Genomic DNA, 18498 nt, shown 5'->3' with positions numbered 1-18498 from the left:
CCTAATGGGACACACGCTTATAAATTTAATAGCAGCTGGAAGAACATAAGCTAAGGTAAGCAGTATTATGGATTTTTTGCTGTGTTTTGGATTTTGGCCGCTGTGCCGTAATTTGCAATGAAAACAAAACGTCAATTTAAGCTTTTAACTGGTACCGAGGAAAGTAAAGGCACGAAGTAAGACGGCAAAATACAGTCGCTAATCTGTTGTTGTTTTTTATCTGAACTTACAGATTATTTGTTTATATTGCAATATAAACATCACTTGCAATATATGTTTTATGTTTATTATATTGACTCATGACTTGATTCGGACTTTAGCCTAAAGACTCGTGACTCGACTCAGACTCGTATTTTGTGACTTGTGAACATCTCTGGTTGGGCGTCTACATACAGAAATGATTGGCTATGTCTGAGGGGAGAAGGATGGTCGAGGCTCCTCGATGGATTGCTGTCCTGTCTGGGGTGCCACTGACCAGGATCAAGCAGTGGTGAAACATGACAGTTAAAATGAATAACTATGAGGGGTGTCCACATACTTTTTGCCAAACAGTGTTGTTGACTGTGTTAAAATCCATGCATAAAGATCTGTACACTGAGGACAATTGCTTTTAGACCTGGCCGACATTTATCTGCAGATGCTTTTCCACATGGAGGAGCTATTTTTGTTGGAACCAGTCACACTGGTGCTTTCCATCAATGTCAGTGTCTCCCTGTTTATTTTACTTTGCTTTACACACTTTACCACATGAACTGATCCTTAATTGTTACCGAATCAAAGCTCTAAAAACATTATTGTATAAGGCTGAATATTATATGCAATTAACTATAAACTCATGCAATGAAAATATAAACTGAAATTCTTATAACAAAATACAGTATTTATTGCTATGCAAAGAGAATAAAACAAAATACAGACATGTAGGCTTCTTTAACTCAGGAATATAAACGTAATACAAAAGTAGTAAACAAATGGTTGATATGTTGTAATTGTTGCATGTAAAGTCAGGTACATAAATCCATGAACCTGCACCTTTCTTGATTTTTATTATGGTCTGGTCCGTCACTATATACCAGGGGTGTCAAACTCATTTTCACCGAGGGCACCGTGTCCACTCACTGTCCACTCTATTAGACACTCCTACCTAGTTGGTCCACCTTGTAGATGTAAAGTCAGAGACGATCGCTCATCTATTGCTGCTGTTTGAGTCGGTCATCTTCTAGACCTTCATCACGGGACGCTGCCCACGGGGCGCTGTTGGCTGGATGTTTTTGGTTGGTGGACTATTCTCAGTCCAGCAGTGACAGTGAGGTGTTTAAAAACTTAATCAGCGCTGCTGTGTCTGATCCACTCATACCAGCACAACACACACTAACACACCACCACCATGTCAGTGTCACTGCAGTGCTGAGAATGATCCACCACCTAAATAATACCTGCTTTGTGGGGGTCCTGTGAGAGTCCTGATCATTGAAGAACAGCATGAAAGGGAGCTAACAAAGCATGCAGAGAAACAGATGGACTACAGTCAGTAATTGTAGAACTACAAAGTGCTTCTATATGGTAAGTGGAGCTGATAAAATGGACAATGAGTGTAGAAACAAGGAGGTGGTTTTAATGTTATGGCTGATCGGTGCATTTCTCAACATCACTTGTTGGAAAAAAACGCCTCAGTTAAACGCTGATGTGGAAGCACTGTGATCTTACTTTGCGGGTCACAAAATCGGCATGCATTGTGGGAGATGCAGTTTATGTACGATTTTACAGTGTATTTTAAGACAATCATACGTCTTTTAAGCTCTCGCGGGCCACATAAAAGGACGTGGGGGGCCTGATTTGTCCCACAGGCCTTGAGTTTGACACGTGCTATACACGAATGATAAATAAAATTTCACAATTACACTTTAGTTTACTTGTTTGGAGTACCTGCTCCAAATAGACCATGGCTTATATACAAAATAGACCCAAATCTGAACTAATGGCTTGATTAAATGATAAAATAAAAGTGCTTCAAATGTATTTTGCTTTGCCTTAACTTTTTCATTGTGAAATTACATGGTATATCTCTATTGGGGACAGTGGTAGCCTAGTGGGTAGAGCTTTGGGCTATCATCCGGAAGATTGGCGGTTCAAATCCAGGCTCTGCTATGCAGCCACTGTTGGGTCCTTGAGCAAGGTCCCTAAGTCCCAGTCTGCTCCAGGGGCGCCATACGATGGCTGACCCTGTGCTCTGACCCCAACTTCCAAACAAGCTGGGATATGCGAAGAAAGAATTTCATTGTACTGTATATGTGTATATTAATATATGACAAATAAAGTATATCTCCTATCTCCTCCTCCTCCTATTAAGACCCACCATTCTGTCATCCTGAGCACAATCCCAGAATACCTAATTAGTTATAAAGACATGTAGCATAAATGTTTTGCAGCATAGGTCACATAAAGTACCACGTTTTTTTTCTATAAGAAGTACTAATATGCGCTTCAATGTGGTTAGAAAGGATTGAATTTGTTTCCCGGACAAAAACAGCTCATTAGCCAACACTTTCCCCTCAAGCGCTCTCCTCAGGGCTTGTTCAGCTGTTGTATGATGTAACAGCAAATAAAAAAATCTGTGGATTTGTTTATGTATCTGAGAGAAGGAACATAATTAACGCTTATTATCCTAAACTGGTAACTGTAATGGAATGGAGAGCACTAGCGGGTGGACTAACGTAGGAGTATACAGTATAAAAGATGGTGGAGTTTAAAATTCAAGGTACATGAATAAGTCAAAGGTCTTTGTTTGGTAAAGTATCAGCCATTGTTCCATTTTTCCAGCATGTGTTACAGTCTGAGTGGGCTGAAACTTCACATACTGCAGCAAGACTGCAGGATTTAAAGTCCACAATCAAAAATGCAAACTTCCTCTTAATCAAAAGTGAGGTCCCCTGTAGTTCCGGGCGGACTCGGAGGTCCCGGAGGTCCACGTGGCCCGATAGGACCAGGATCTCCTTTAGGTCCAGGGATTCCATGTGGACCAGGAAGTCCTACCTGACCCTTGATTCCTGTTTGTCCTCTCGGACCTTGTATCCCATCCTTGCCGGCAACTCCCATGTCACCCTTCTGTCCTTTCTCACCTCGAGGTCCTGTTGTTCCCAAGGATCCTTTATCTCCTTTAGGTCCCAGGTTTCCCTTCATACCAGGGAAGCCAGGTAACCCTTGAACTCCTTTAGGTCCCATAAAACCCTTCGGCCCCATAGGCCCAGGAACACCAGTAAGTCCTCTATCTCCCTTGAATCCCATAGGCCCTTTAGGTCCTGTAAATCCAGGTTCGCCTCTGTTTCCCCTTGGACCTGGTGGACCAGGAGCACCTACAAGACAACAGAGGTCAGTCTATTAAATCACTACACAGCACTATTCCATAAAATATAGCAACAAGGTTTGCAAATTGTTGGTTATAGTGTAGAAATGATCACTACAAACCTGTCGTCTACCTTACAGCCTGCATCAATGTGAGACAAAGACTCTGTGTGGACTCTTGGAGACACTGTGTGGATCCAAGATCACACTGATATAGCGCTGAGTACAGGTCACGAAAATGAGCACTGATGAGCACAGTAGCCAGTGGGGAATGTAGTTTATTTAGGACTACAATACATCAATCTGTGCTTCCTGTTGCTGAAGGAAGTGGTGGAAACAGATCGACCCATAATAAAATATTTCAAATTATATCAAAACTACAATTTCAATCAAAATGAATCAATGCTTCTACTTTTTGTTCGCAGTTTGCCTACAGTCCCAAGATTTTTAAATAAGGTTTGTTACCCTACCACCCTAATATTACAGTGTATTAAGATTAGGACTCCAAGTCTTCCAAGGTGGTTGTGGCCTTAAATATTTAGACAATAATTTAAATGCTTTACATTTTCGGCATGCGGCTTAGAGTTGTGACAGTATATAATCTAAACAACTGAGGATTAAGGGCCTTGCTCAAGGGCCCAACAGTGGCAATCTGACAGAGGTGGGGCTTGAACAGGCAACCGTTTGATTACTAGTCCAGTACAATAACAAGTGACTGTGATGACTTGTGGTAAAACCTTTACTTAGCCATAGACAAACGAGTAATAAGCCAGCTCAGTAAGGTGATTGGCATCTCTAAAGGTTTGGAACTCCTAGTGCACACTGCTGTTAAGGAAATACCTTTCAAAATGGTGAAGTTCTGGATCAGCTGTGAGTGCTTGGTATCCACGAGCTTCATTTCCTCCATCAGCATAGACAGGTTCCTCACGTCCATCTCCAGACGTACGTTGAGAAGCATGTACTGCGCCCTCAAGGAATCGGCGAGGTTCAGCAGAAGCAAAGCAGAGCTGTTAAGGTTAAGCAGGTCTCGACTGTGACTGCTCAGCTTCGTACGGCAGGACGTGGACTCCATATTGATGTACTTGTGCATGCTCTCCACATGGTTGACCGTCGCATTAATGCTGGAAGCGATATTTTCCATCTCCAGCTCCATGGAATTCACTCTGGTGTCCAGCGTCACGAACCGTTCGCTAGTCCTGTTTTCGTAGTACTTGGCATGGTACTGGTGGTCGTGCATGTTCTCCTCGTGCTCGTCTATGGATGACGAAACATTGTCAAGCTGCATCTGAAGGTTTGTGACTTGTAAGGTGAGTTCTTGTGCCATATCTGAGCTCTGGCTGATCCGTTGATTTGTGGCGGAGATGCCACTTTGGATGCTCCTCATGGTTTGGACAGTGGCACTGGAGTTGGACTTGAGCGAGTTTAGCGTCCTGCTGTAATTCTGCCAGTCGGTTGTCATTTTCTGCAACACCAGCGCATCTTCTTCAGCCTTTTTCTGCAGAGCATCAATCCACAAGGCACTGAGCGCTACAGTTGTGTTGACTTGCTGTACTGTAGCCTTCAAATCATAGTGATCTTCGACCATGGTCTTCATACCCTGATCAGTTTCAGTCACCACAGCCTGCCAACCGTTTACCTGATTTAGGAAATGTGTAAGTGACTGGTTTATGAATTGCATGGTCATCCCGTAAGCCTGGACGTCTCTCATCATCCTGTTGCTGGATTGAGTTAAAGTGCCCTGAGATGTTGAGGTCTGGTCCAGTAGCTGCTTTTGACCCAGAACCAACTTCTGAATGTCTTCAAAGTCCTTCTTGAGCTTGGCGACCTCTTCGTGGAAGTTGTAGCACTCGGTACAGTTGTTCACAGCGCTGAGATCTGCAAAAAAAATCTTTTGTTGGTTTAAATGGTTACAGGATCAGCAAAAAACAGCAAAACCAAAATGTAAATAAGTTTAAATCTCAAGAAAAACAGGCTGTGTTCTAGCCAGTGTAGGCAGGGGTCCTAAATATCCTGTTAGTGGGTGGGATATATTAGTGTAGATAGATTTGAGTGAGTTTGACGAGGGCCAAATTGTGATGGCTAGACGACTGGGTCAGAGCTTCTCCAAAACTGCAGCTCTTGTGGGGTGTGTCCCGGTCTGCAGTGGTCAGTATCTATCAAAAGCGGTCCAAGGAAGGAACAGCGTTAAACCGGCGACAGGGTCATGGGCGGCCAAGGGTCACTGATGCACGTGGGGAGCGAAGGCTGGCCCATGTGGTCCGATCCAACAGACGAGCTACTGTAGCTCAGATTGCTGAAGAAGTTAATGCTGGTTTGGATAGTAAGATGTCAGAACACACAGTGCATCACAGTTTGTTGCGTATGGGTGGTCATAATGTTATGCCTGATCGGTGTATATTTTACAGCAGTGGCTGAAATCAATTACATTAGCGAAACTGGCTTACCAGTTAAATTTGGTTAAATTTTGGGCAAGCCTAGTGGTTAAGGTACTGGCCTAGTATTCAAAGGTCACTGGTTCATGCCCCACCACTGCCAGGTTTCTGCTGTTGGGCCCTCGAGCAAGGCCCTTAACCCTCAACTGCTCAGACTGTACTGTAATGTAAGTCGCTTTGGATAAAGGCGTCTGCTAAATGGGATAAAGCAAAGTTGAAATTGCTTTTTTGACAGTGAGAAGGTTGTGTTATTACTTTCATGTTTTGTTAAATAATCCGACATAATTCAGCGTGACGAATGTGCAATAACAAAGATAATCAGAAGGTAGGCAGGTCATTTTTCACACCACTGTGTATTGCAAGCAGTTTTACCTTCTATACTTTCCTGGACTTTGGCAATCTTTCCATCGTAAGACAGTTTCTGTTCAGATAAGTTGTCCACTTTCCTATAAACTGGTGAAAAGAGATCTAATTAATTACAGATTTAATTACTAAAAGAAACAAAATACTTAAAAAAGAGATCCTGATCAAATGAAACTACACCGATCAGCCATAACATTAAAACCACCTCCTTGTTTCTACACTCATTGTCCATTTTATCAGCTCCACTTACCATATAGAAGCACTTTGTAGCTCTACAATTACTGACTGTAATCCATCTGTTTCTCTGCATGCTTTGTTATCCCCCTTTCATGCTGTTCTTCAATGGTCAGGACCACCACAGAGCAGGTATTATTTAGGTGGTGGATCATTCTCAGCACTGCAGTGACACTGACATGGTGGTGGTGTGTTAGTGTGTGTTGTGCTGGTATGAGTGGATCAGACACAGCAGCACTGATGAAGTTTTTAAACACCTCACTGTCACTGCTGGACTGAGAATAGTCCACCAACCAAAAACATCCAGCCAACAGCGCCCCGTGGGCAGCGTCCTGTGACCACTGATGAAGGTCTAGAAGATGACCGACTCAAACAGCAGCAATAGATGAGCGATCGTCTCTGACTTTACATCTACAAGATGGACCAACTACGTAGGAGTTTCTAATAGAGTGGACAGTGAGTGGACACGGTGTTAAAAAACTCCAGCAGCACTGCTGTGTCTTATCCTCTCATACCAGCACAACACACACTAACACACCACCATGTCAGTGTCACTGCAGTGCTGAGAATCATCCACCACCTAAATAATACCTGCTCTGTGGTGGTCCTGTGAGAGTCCTGACCATTGAAGAACAGGGTGAAAGCAGGCTAAAAAAATATGTAGAGAAACAGATGGACTACAGTCAGTAATTGTAGAACTACAAAGTACTTCTATATGGTAAGTGGAGCTGATAATATGGACAGTGAGTGTAGAAACAAGGAGGTGGTTTTAATGTTATGGCTGATCAGTGTACATTTAAACATATCAAATGTTAGTTTTCATTAAAAGACATGAGCTACAGTGACAGAATCTCTATTTAATGATGATTGAATTTGGTAAATATTCCCCCTGGTGCACAATGTTCTTAACACAGATCACAGTTTATTAGTTTTTAATCTTCCTCCACGACAGATTTAATTAAATCAAATGCCTTATTTGAAAGCTTGTTTTTCTACACCCATTTTGGGAAACAGGGAATTTGAAACAGATGTGTATAGAGACATTTTAGCTCCCACAAGCTTTTATTATTATTATTGTTGTGCGCTGCCAGCAAATCATATTGCTGGAATTTTACAGTGTCTTTTTTTTGTTTTTCGTTTGCCAGACCACACTGTGGCTGTGCTGATGGAACGGTCCTTAATGCTGTCGGTATAAATCTGGTTCACCACAGAGTTGGGTGGGCATTGTAATCTGGTTGTGGTCCTGCGGTATTATCTGTGAGCCTGCAAGCTCTGATTTATTTGCCTGCAAGCCTGTGATTATGTTAAAAACTGAGAAATATCTGGGAGGCACATCCGTAGGTAGGACGGGCCCCTTCGGACAATCACTGGTAATTATATATCACTCCTACGTCCCTGCAGAAGGATATGGGACTTGAAATGGTGGGGGTGTTTCTTCTAAATGCTGGTCTGATTCTGAGCCAAATGCATTAAGAATAAGTGGTTTAAGAATATTATTTCATGGAGGTAATTGTAGATTTTACACCACTGTAGAGCTGGTCTTCCAGCAAAGACTTAACTTCTTAGTACAGTTCAGGGTTGAGGTGAGGAATTTTGCTGTTCTGAAACCAGATTCGACACATGTTTTGGGTCTTTGTCCTGCTGGAACATCTAATTGTGTGCAAAAGTCTGAAAAGCATTCAAGTTTTTGATTAATCCACATGTAATGTGGAATAGTTGGAGTTGTGATCTTCAAAGTTGCACAGAGATCCCGAACATTGACGTAAAGTCATTTATGCTTCATGAGCACTAATTTGCTCCATGTGGAAGTGTTTCTATACATCATGGTTTCTCTCTCACGGAGTTGCCAGCTCATTTATCTGGCAACCTACCTTTTCTCTAAAACCTTTATACCAGACTGGCTCATGGGATGCCAGCACAATTGTATCTCTTTTTTTTTGGGTCACATAACAGAACTGCGCTGGGAGAGCAAACTGGCCCAGAGGCGACATGATGTCCCATTTCTGGAGCCTCTCAACATAGCGAAACCACGCTGGGTGTGATAATGTGGGCTTCCCGCTCATGTTTCACAGTCCCCGGCTTGTGTTTGGGGTTCCCTGTTTTTCTTTCTTCTGAGAACTGGATTGTGTCAGATGGCCAGAGCAGCCTGTCATATTGTGAAAGTAAGATCTCAGTTGTGCCCTACCCCTGTTCTGCCCCTGTTTCCGTTACTTTGGCAACTTTATTTATTATTTATTTGTTCAACTTCGGTTAAACATCCTACAAACATTTGTTAAACATTGCAAAATGTCTTTCCACCTTTGCAAGAGACCACTGTTCCATATACTGTTTACTTATGGACAATTGTTTGTGCAGATAATCTGAGGACCTGAAGTGCCTTAAATGGTTGTGACAATGATTTGTGGAATTTAATAATAATAATCCTAATGTATAGATTATGGTTCAGGCTGATGGGGGCAATCAACAAGAAATTAGGAGACCATGTCACAGAATTAAAAGACGTTATAGAATGTTGTACTCCCCAACTTGCTGCATGTATATTTTTGCCCTACATGCTCTTACAAATCCCACCTTAAACTTATGAAAAACACTATGACATCAATGTTGACACACATGTATAAGCGCTTTTATACTCAAATACTTTAAATCATGTTAAGTTTATATAGTCAAGTTACATAAACTCACCCAGAGTCGCCAGGACTGCCAGAGCGATTACTATGAAAGCAAAGAAACCGTAGAGGAGTCGGACGGCCAGCTGGAGAGAGTGAGCATGCTGGCACTTTACACAACCTGCACGAGTTCGTCCTGTAGATATAAACACGTCCTCAGCACATGATTCCCCACCGACATGCTTTGTTTCGACAAATCAACCCTAAAGCTGTTTTTATAGGATTTGTGAGACTGTTGTAAAAGAAACCACTAAAACCAACTGTGATTTAATGGAGCCTCCAAGCACAGAACTCACCCTTCCATAGAGAGACAAGCTTTTAAATAATGGCATGGTTAAAAAATCTGATGTTTACAACTTCTCAGTGTTCGTCTTTTCAGTTTTGCACTGCAGCTTCAAGGCTAATGCGACTGCTGAGAAACAGGAGCCTGCCTTACCTGAAAGCTTGGTATGCCTACATACTTACCTTAAACCAATTCAGTTCTAATATAATAATAATACAATAATAATAATAATACTCATACACATCTGCTAGTTTAATTTGAATCACAGCATGAATACACAGATTTGTCAACATCTGAATGAAGGAAAATACAGATCTATAGAATTAAAGTAAGTGGCTCCCTTTTCCAGTCGTCTTGGTTATTGGATATTGGTGACTAAATGTTTTAGTTATTTTAGTTTTAGTTTACTTTTCTACCCTCCATAAATCATCTACCTCTCATTCCGGCTTTTTGAGGTCACATTTGCAGTGACAACAAGGAACCCCATCAACCAAACCTCCATCAGATTTGGCCAGTTGTGCCTGTCAGCCCGGCCAGGTCGATAACATTACTGAGATTCAAACTCAAGAGCTTGAGTGCTCAGTTATGTTGGGCTCGTATGTTAGACCACAGCACACTGTGTACGGAGGGACACACCCTGAGAGCACTCTTTTCTCATCTCTGTGCAGGCGCCATCAATCAGCCAGCAGCGGTTGTAATTGCACCAGTTATGAGAGAGAGTCCCTATCCGGCTTAATCCCACCCATATCTGAAGAACAGGCCAATCGTTGTTCATGTGGCCGCTCAGCCTTAGCTGGCAGGCAGAGCTGAGATTTGATACGATGTATTCAAGATCCCAGCTCTGGTTCCAGTGTGTGTTCTTACCGCTGCACCACCTGAGCGGCTCCTGTGGCAGTACCACAGGACGAGCCAGAAAACCAACAGACAAAAATGTTGTGCTTGTGCTAGCCTGCAGCCCACCCAACAACACTGCACCTACTGTCAACCATGGTGATGGTAGTGTTTTGCTCTGAGGGCTTTGCTGGCAACAAAACAGGTTTAGTGCAAAAAATTCTTAAATCTTGGACGCTCTTGGGTATTTCAGCTGGATGATTAACCAAATGCACATCACAACTGGGGCTAAATAAGGCCAAAATGAAGCTATTGGACTGCCATTCCCATGTCCAGAACTCAACTCTATTAATAATATGTGACCAAATCAAATCTGTACCAAAACGAACATATTTGGTTGCAAAAAGAACTAAAATCATTAAAGACAATGATGTCCTGCAGAATTCATTAAGATCCCACGACAGCTATTACACACATGTTGTGTTTGGTTCACACAGCGTACATATTGTTTCTCTTATCCTGTCAGCTGTGGATATGTCAATGATTCTTTGTACGGACACTAATGATGTGATGTGAGGAATGAATTTGACTCACTTCCAAAGGGAGGCATTTCCTCCTCCTCTCCATTTGGATCCTCCTCTGAGAACACACATCGAAAACATCAAAACATAAACAAATCATGTCTGCGGGAGAACCACGGCGGATTCAGAAAGAAAACAGAACCCGTGACTTTTCTCATCATTGTTCTATTGTTGATTTAATGATTGAATGGATATAATGCCATTTTACCCATCTCTCAACACTTGTAAACCTAAAATGTAACCCTAGAGATGTGTCTAGAACCCAACTGGAGTCCAGCTGTTGAAGTTTTATTGGACTGGACATAATTTGGAAAGGCCACACCCGGGTCTATAAGTCCCCTTAATTTACTCAGCACTACAGGATAAAAAAACAAGCCATAAAGTCCAAGGGATTGTGTTCATATGTGGGATCAAATTGTGGAAACACATAGGGACCTAGATGATTCTGGAAAGGAGGAAGCCCTGAGGTCTCAAGGGGTCTGAATACTTTCTGAATCATTGTAAACAACAAAAGCAAACTTTGTACCTTTGAAGAGTTGATTCTCGTAGCCACTAAAGCTTTCTGTAAGAGAGAGAGAGGGATTTGGATCAGGTGGTTCACAAATCACAACTAACCGTGTGATACTTAAACCCTTATGTGGAAGGAACACACTTACACTTCATTACTGTTCCCATAAATCATTAAGTACAACATCGAAATGCATATTAGGCACCCAGCCCCCCCAACCACTTCCCTTCGCCTATTACTTCAACCCTCCACAACCGAAAACATCTCACATGAGATCCGTTGTAGGAATGAAGTCATAGCTGGAACGTAACGCACCGTGCAGAGGTACAATGGCATGGAATCGGAGCTGGGCATGAGGCCGTGTGGTGTAATAAGGTCCTACATTTTTTGTAAAGGAGGAAAAGTAAACAGTGAAGTGAGAAAAGCATAAACCACTGAAGTGAGAAGATGGATCCCTCGGTAACAAACACGTCGTAAATCAGAACAGAATCAACATCAGGATTTGGCAGCTTGGAGTAAGCTGGGCCGACAGATGTTGGTACTGTGGAGCTTGTTTGAGCTGAATAATACACGCATGTGTCATTTATAGATTTACTTACCATCTAGAGAACCTTTAAAGGTTTACAATTAATAACTGTAGATTTACAATTAATAACTGTAGGTTTACAATTATTAACTGTACAGTAATATTTGGCCAAATGGATATTGGACAGTATTTTGGCTACTAACCAGCCGGGTGCTGGCGTACACAGACACAAATGGTTGTGTCTAAGGGAGGGAACGAGGATTCTTCTACGTATGGCAGACTGCTTTCTGTGTGACCCCGTCTCTGGCAGCTGGAAAGTAGCATTCAGCGACTGTGTGCTTGATGATCTATAGCTCTCCTTGGGCAGGGTGGAGGTCTGCAGAGATGGAGGAAGTTGCAATATGACTATGATATTATGATGTAAACTGTAGACCTAAATTTAAAACAAGACAGTTACATTTTTAACATAATGTTTATTGCTTTAATGCTCACCAGACACAATTTGCCATGTCTGAGGGACAAAGGGACAGATACACCTCCACAAAAGTGACTCCTGCTGTATGACTGAGGAGCAGGCACAAGTTTTTGGGATTCAGAGGAAAAACAGGGAATCAAAAACTGAATTCCAATAGAGAATCTGTCATTGGCTGGATAAAACATATGGCCAAAAACTTCACCAAGTTCGGTACTGAGGAACTCAGTCTTGACCCCAATCTCATAAAAACAAAAACTTTGGGATGAATTTTGAGTTGCAAACCTTCTCACCCAACCTCAGCAGAAAAAATCAGCAGACACACTCCAAAATCTTGTGAAAAGCCTTCCTAGAGCTGAAGCTGTTATAACTGCAAACTCCATATTGATGCCCATAGTATAGAATAGGATGTCCAACTAGCTCATGATCAGGTGTCTACACACTTTTGGCTGTTTTATGTATGATAACAAGCATTATAGTAATGTTTTATCTATGACTGAATCTTATATCTTAAGGTTATAGAGAGTGTGTTGCATGTCCACTGCTTTAATAATTAAATTAGACGTCACCAGTGTAATGAGGTACCGAGTGGATGTAAATAATAATCTGTGGGTTAATCTGTAAAATCTGTTGAAGTCGGAAATTAAAAATCTGCAGATAATAAACTGTTCTGTGGTAGACGTCTGGTTCTGCAGTAAACACTTGAATCTGTTAAACAGTCACAGAACTGCTGGAAACAAAATGTGCTAATAAGTGTTTAGTGTCAGAATCAGATCAGTGAACTCAAACGTTGTGGAACAACATCTATTAAGTCTAACGCTTCTATTTTAAAAGCAGACACAATTACTAAGTGTTTACTAGTTACTTTAGATGATATTTTATGTTCAGCTGGTTCATTTTCCACCCTTGTGTGCTCGGTCTGTCAAAGTTGAGGAGTTGAGGAAACGAAGTAGAAATCTTTAAGAAAGCCCTCTGTCCACATTATTTTCTCCCCGTGTCCAGGGAAACAGCTGTTTCTGGTTTTAAGTTTAAGAAAGAACTATTTTACAAGCCCTTCTCATAACTATAAAATCCAGCACATATTTTATACCATTCTGGCTCATTTTTCACCTTGTTGTTTATGTGCAGGGTGGCTGAAGGGCATCACCTTTCCCGCTTGGTCTGACTAAAGTGCTGGAAGTGCAGAAAAATGTCCAGAACTGTGCAGGAATGTCCTCTCTCTGCACTATTTCCCACCCAGACACGGCTTCACAGGTGCGCTGGAACACAACACACCCAACCACTTCCATTAGCACTGCCAACAACACCGAGGGAAAAAGGAGGAGATCCTTTGCTCTGGATGGCAGCCACCCCCTCCAAAAACAAGACGGGATGATGACTTTTGAGGAACTGCCAAGTTTCAAAACTCCTGAAGGTTGCAGAATGTTTCAGACAGAAGAGGCATTGAAGAACGTTTGAAGGTTTGCTGAAGGCAAACAACACTTGTAGATGTTTGATGTTTGAGTCTTATGGATTACGTAACATCAAAACACACAAAATTACTCCTTAATAGTGAAAGCCACATGGAATATGTTTACTACCAAGGGTGCAAATTCTGGGCACAAGGCATGAAAACACTCTGGACAGGAAGACAATCCATATTCTTCCATTTTTTGGAGGTGAAAGGAAACATGATACACAGAGAACACTCCTCAACACAGGGAGAACATGTGAAGCCCCGTATCATGTTGATGTCTTTGCCTATTCACCCCCTATTCATCCCCTATTCACATTAACACCAAGAAGTGACCTGAAGTGATTCTGAACTCCTCAGTTTGAAACTCGGCGTTCCCACCAGTCGGCTGGGAGCCATCTAGCGGGCATAATTGGCAGTGCCTGCAGAAGACACGGTTCTGGAGGCGTGAGGAGGCGTGAGCAGCAATATACCCACCTAGACTGCAATCAGGGATCCTCCAGCAGCGGAAGACAAATTGACTACATGCAGAAATAAAATAATGCAGACTAATGCAGAAATAAAATAATGCAGACTAATGCAGAAATAAAATAATGCAGACTAATGCAGAAATAAAATAGAAAAAACCCACAAAAGCTGCTATGCTGAGGTTGAAATCTTTAACTATAAGCACATTTTTATAAGTAAAGGTAAGGAAACATTTCTCTACTTGTCCAGATGTTTTACAGTGCACTGCCTATTTTCAGTAAAAACAAGAGCTGCGCTCTGTATAAATCCCACTGTAAAAATATTAGATATTGTGGTGATGTTACATGCGGCCTCAAGCTCAACTCTGAACAGGGTTGAGTGACTAACTACATCCATATGAGATGAGAAACCTGCTGTTCAGGTATTAAACAGATCCTGAATAAAGACGTCGCTGTTTGTTTTTAATTACAGGTTCTTACTGAAATCAGGAACAGAGTGATGAAAGATTCAGCAACTATGAGGCATGCCTGTATGAAGAGGGTATTTTGATGGACAGCAGGTTGTATGGGTTCTGCACAGCCCTGGCATCCTGGGACCTGCGTTCGAACCCTAACTACTCTCACTGACATTAAGACTTTGGCAAGTTCTCTATGTTCATATTGGTTTTCTCTGTGTACACCAGTTTTCCCCCATTCCCAAACAATCTAATTGCGGATTTTGGAGTGAACTTATGCTCATGTGCCCAGTGTTTCCGAGAGACACTGAAGGTGAAATAATTAGGGGAAATGGCCAGGGGCTAGGCATTGAGGGATTGATCAGACTCTTAAAATGAGACTTGGACAGATTTTCAATGTTAACGCGTGATCAGAGATTAACTACTGTGTTTTTGTCTGTGAGGCACAATATGCCAGCCAGAACGACTGACTACCATCAGCCCAACATTTCATAGATCCCTGACTATCACATGCATAACTGTTAAGGAACAGGCAGTGCCATGCACCATTTTGGGGGGATAATCCTAATATTTTAACTATTAGTCTATTTGGCTATTAATTAGGGTCACAGGAGTGCTGGAGCCTATCCCAGCTTTTCAATGGGCGCAAGGCACACAGTAACACCCTGGATGGGGCGCCAGTCTATCGCAGGGCAGACACACATACACACACACACCCATTCACCTATAGGGCAATTCAGTGTTCTTGTACATGTTCTTGTACTGTGGGAGGAAACCGGAGCTCCCGGAGGAAACCCACACAGACACGGGGAGAACATGCAAACTCTGCATAGAAAGGACTCGGACTGCCCCGCCTGGGGATCAAACCCATGACCTTCTTGCTGTGAGGCGACAGTGCTACCCACCGAGCCACCATGCCACCGTATTTTTAATGACCATAGTCAATATCCGCAATCCAACACAGTGCAGTCTAGCAATTGTAATCGATATCTTGCACACTTCTAATATGTATATACTGTATATTAAGCAATTCGGAGCATTTAAGAGCTTTATGATCCTGAGCTCCAAACTAATTCACTGTTTTTAAGCTTTTTTATAAATTAAAGGGTAGATATATTGTTTTGGCAATAATTTAGTACATGTGCCTCGTTTCTAATGGTCCCAGAGTCTAAAAGCAGTTGCATGCTGGTTATATAAACTCAGAAACAGCCCAAAAGAGAGAAAAAATATGTGGAGCATCAAAAGTCTTCTGTAAATTATTTTTCAATGTTCAGAATGTGGAAAACGTCCTGAGCCTCCTACTGGTATCATATTGTCATTTTAGAGCAGTTTTGCTTCTGCATGTACATTCGATGGGGTCAGACGTTTATTACACACATCCCAGAGATGAACAATGATGCTCTGCTGCACCTAAACAAGACGAGTGGATCTCGAACCTCGCTCGGTCAACAAGTAAACTCTTCCAGATGTGCTTTATGAGGAATGTGTGGTTCTGTTAAAAGCAGTGAAATGTGAGGAATTTATTATTGCAGATTCATCAAACACAAAGAAATTAGAGAAAATATTCACTGTTGTGTTCTGTGGTTTAAACTGTAGCTGGAACGTGTTTTGAACTCTTGCACCAGAACTAAATGGTATGCACAAAAACATGCACCAACTGTGACTAATGAGTACAGAGTACATGCCTCCTTTACTGGAACTCACATGTGCAAAAGGACTGACGGGCACAGAGGTCACGTCTTCAACCTTGGGGCTAAAAGATACAGATGTACAGAGACCACGCCTTCATTACTAGTAAGTCAATAAGTCACCTCACTAAGTCAATAAGACTATGCTTGCTTTACTCAGACCAACAGTTTTGGGAAGACCCTGTTCCAGCATGACTGTACACCTGTGCACAAAGCAGAAATATGAAAAGCTAAAAACTCCAGTGTCCTGCACAGAGCCCTGACCTCAACAGCTTTGGAATGAACTGGAACATCAGTTCAGGCTTTCTTGACCAACAGAAGCACCCAGTTATACAAATTGTTTTTGTATTTTGACTGAATGGGTACGAATTCCCTGTGGCTGTTGTTAAAGCTAACAAGATCACATATTTTAATACAGTTTGTTTTTGAAATGGGATGCCCAACAAGCTCATGGTCAGGTGTCTGAATACTTTTGGATATATAGTGTAGCCCTGGTTGCTCTGCATCCTGTCACCATACTTTGGGTTCTTGGTAGTACTGGTGCATTATACCACTGCCGGTGTCAACACAAGGCTCAGTGTCGCTGTTCAGTTTTATTACCATACCTTTATGTAAAAAATGTTTTATATATATACAAGAGACATTAAGAACTGGTACACTGAACAATAAAGGTGAATACATCTGATTAAAAATTGTATATACTGTATATATATATATATATATATATATATATATATATATATATATATATATATACTGTATATATACACATAAATTGTATATATAATTGTATATATATATATACTGTATATATATATATATATATATATATTCTGTATATATATATATAATAATATATATATTATATATATACAGTATATAATAATATATATTATATATAATGTATATATTCTGTGTGGAGTTTCCTCCGGGTGCTCCGGTTTCCTCCCACAGTCCAAAGACATGAATTGGAGATACAAAATTGCAGATAAAAAATTGTCCATGACTGTGTTCGATATAAACTTGTGAACTGATGAACTGGTGTAATGAGTAACTACCGTTTACTGTCATGAATGTAACCAAAGTGTAAAACATGACCTTAAAATCCTAATAAACAAACAAACAAAGAGCTGCAGCAGGAAATGTGGGTGACGCACAGTTCCAGGGTTCTGAGGACCTTGGTGTGATCCTTGCTCCCAGTCATTGTTTGTAAACATTGTCCACATGGGTTTTTCTTTGGGTTCCTAGGTGCCCCCCTCCAAAAAACATGCCGTAGGTACATTGGCTACTCTAGATTGCCCCTATGTTACTGTGATATTCCTTCTGTCTCTCAGTATTGATAGACTGATATGGTTGAAGTTTCTAATTTGTGTCTTTTCGACTTGAATTGTGTCTTTGAATAGTACTGCAACACAACCCAATGTAAATAAACGTTACAAATGCACTTACAACATGCCAACTTCAGTAGTGTATAGTAAAGAAATTAAGTCAAACACTATAGCAATTATTTTATTTCTTACCTTTCATATTTGCTAAGCAGTGATGCTTCAGATTAGATAAGAACCAGTTTGTCTTGATAGATTAATCACTCATCACAAGTCCTTTACCCGCTCAGATTAAAATCCTGGTGAAAATGTCCAGTAATCTGTGGTCGGAGCTCAGTGAGATGCAGCCGCTCTGTAACATACTCCTCTACAACCAGAGGAAGCTTGTAACCATGTGCAATGTGCAAAACAGAGAGACAGAGTGCATGTTTCTCCGAGGGGAAAGGGAGGAAAAAGGAGGGCGAGAGAGAGAGAGAGAGTACAAAGCCCAATTACTTACAAATGTATATTAGAATTTTTTATCATGTTTTACATTTCAGTTACATTCATGACATTCATGACTGCAGTTACTCATCACACAAGATTCATCAGTTCACAAGGTTATATCAAACATAGTCATGGACAACTTAGTGTGTCCAATTCACCTCACTTGCATGTCTTTGGACTGTGGGAGGAAACCAGAGCACCCGGAGGAAACTGGGGGGAGGGGGAGTGTAATAAAAACAAATAGCTGTCATAACAGCAGCCCACTGGGTCAACTAATATGGCAGTGGTAGTTCAGCACTTCAGGGAGTCACTGGTTTAATCATCACCACTGCCATGTTCCACTGTTGGGCCCTTGAGCAAGGCACTACACCCTAAATTGCTTG

General features: G+C 41.5%; 1 protein-coding gene across 1 annotated transcript; it reads right to left on the bottom strand.

Moving 5' to 3' along the window:
• Positions 1-2521: 2521 nt before the first annotated feature.
• scara3 (scavenger receptor class A, member 3) lies at positions 2522-17973 on the bottom strand. Its single transcript, XM_063001020.1, has 7 exons — positions 17825-17973; positions 11262-11297; positions 10749-10793; positions 9057-9176; positions 6147-6227; positions 4183-5217; positions 2522-3353 (listed from the first exon to the last, which is right to left on the bottom strand). Exons 1-7 carry the CDS (start codon positions 17829-17831, stop codon positions 2911-2913), a joined length of 1767 nt encoding a protein of 588 aa, XP_062857090.1. The 5' UTR covers positions 17832-17973; the 3' UTR covers positions 2522-2910.
• Positions 17974-18498: the final 525 nt, after the last annotated feature.

Source organism: Trichomycterus rosablanca, chromosome 9 (genome assembly GCF_030014385.1).
Source record: "Trichomycterus rosablanca isolate fTriRos1 chromosome 9, fTriRos1.hap1, whole genome shotgun sequence".
In the NCBI taxonomy this organism is placed as follows: domain Eukaryota; kingdom Metazoa; phylum Chordata; class Actinopteri; order Siluriformes; family Trichomycteridae; genus Trichomycterus; species Trichomycterus rosablanca.
Note: the sequence above shows the minus strand (reverse complement) of the source record. Positions and strands in the feature narration are given on the sequence as shown.

Coding starts and splice junctions, on each gene's coding strand:
- scara3 (XM_063001020.1), bottom strand. Junction 10,794..11,261: donor CGAGAATCAACTCTTCAAAG/GTACAAAGTTTG, acceptor GTGTGTTCTCAG/AGGAGGATCCAAATGGAGAG. Junction 5,218..6,146: donor AGTCCAGGAAAGTATAGAAG/GTAAAACTGCTT, acceptor TTTTTTTTGCAG/ATCTCAGCGCTGTGAACAAC.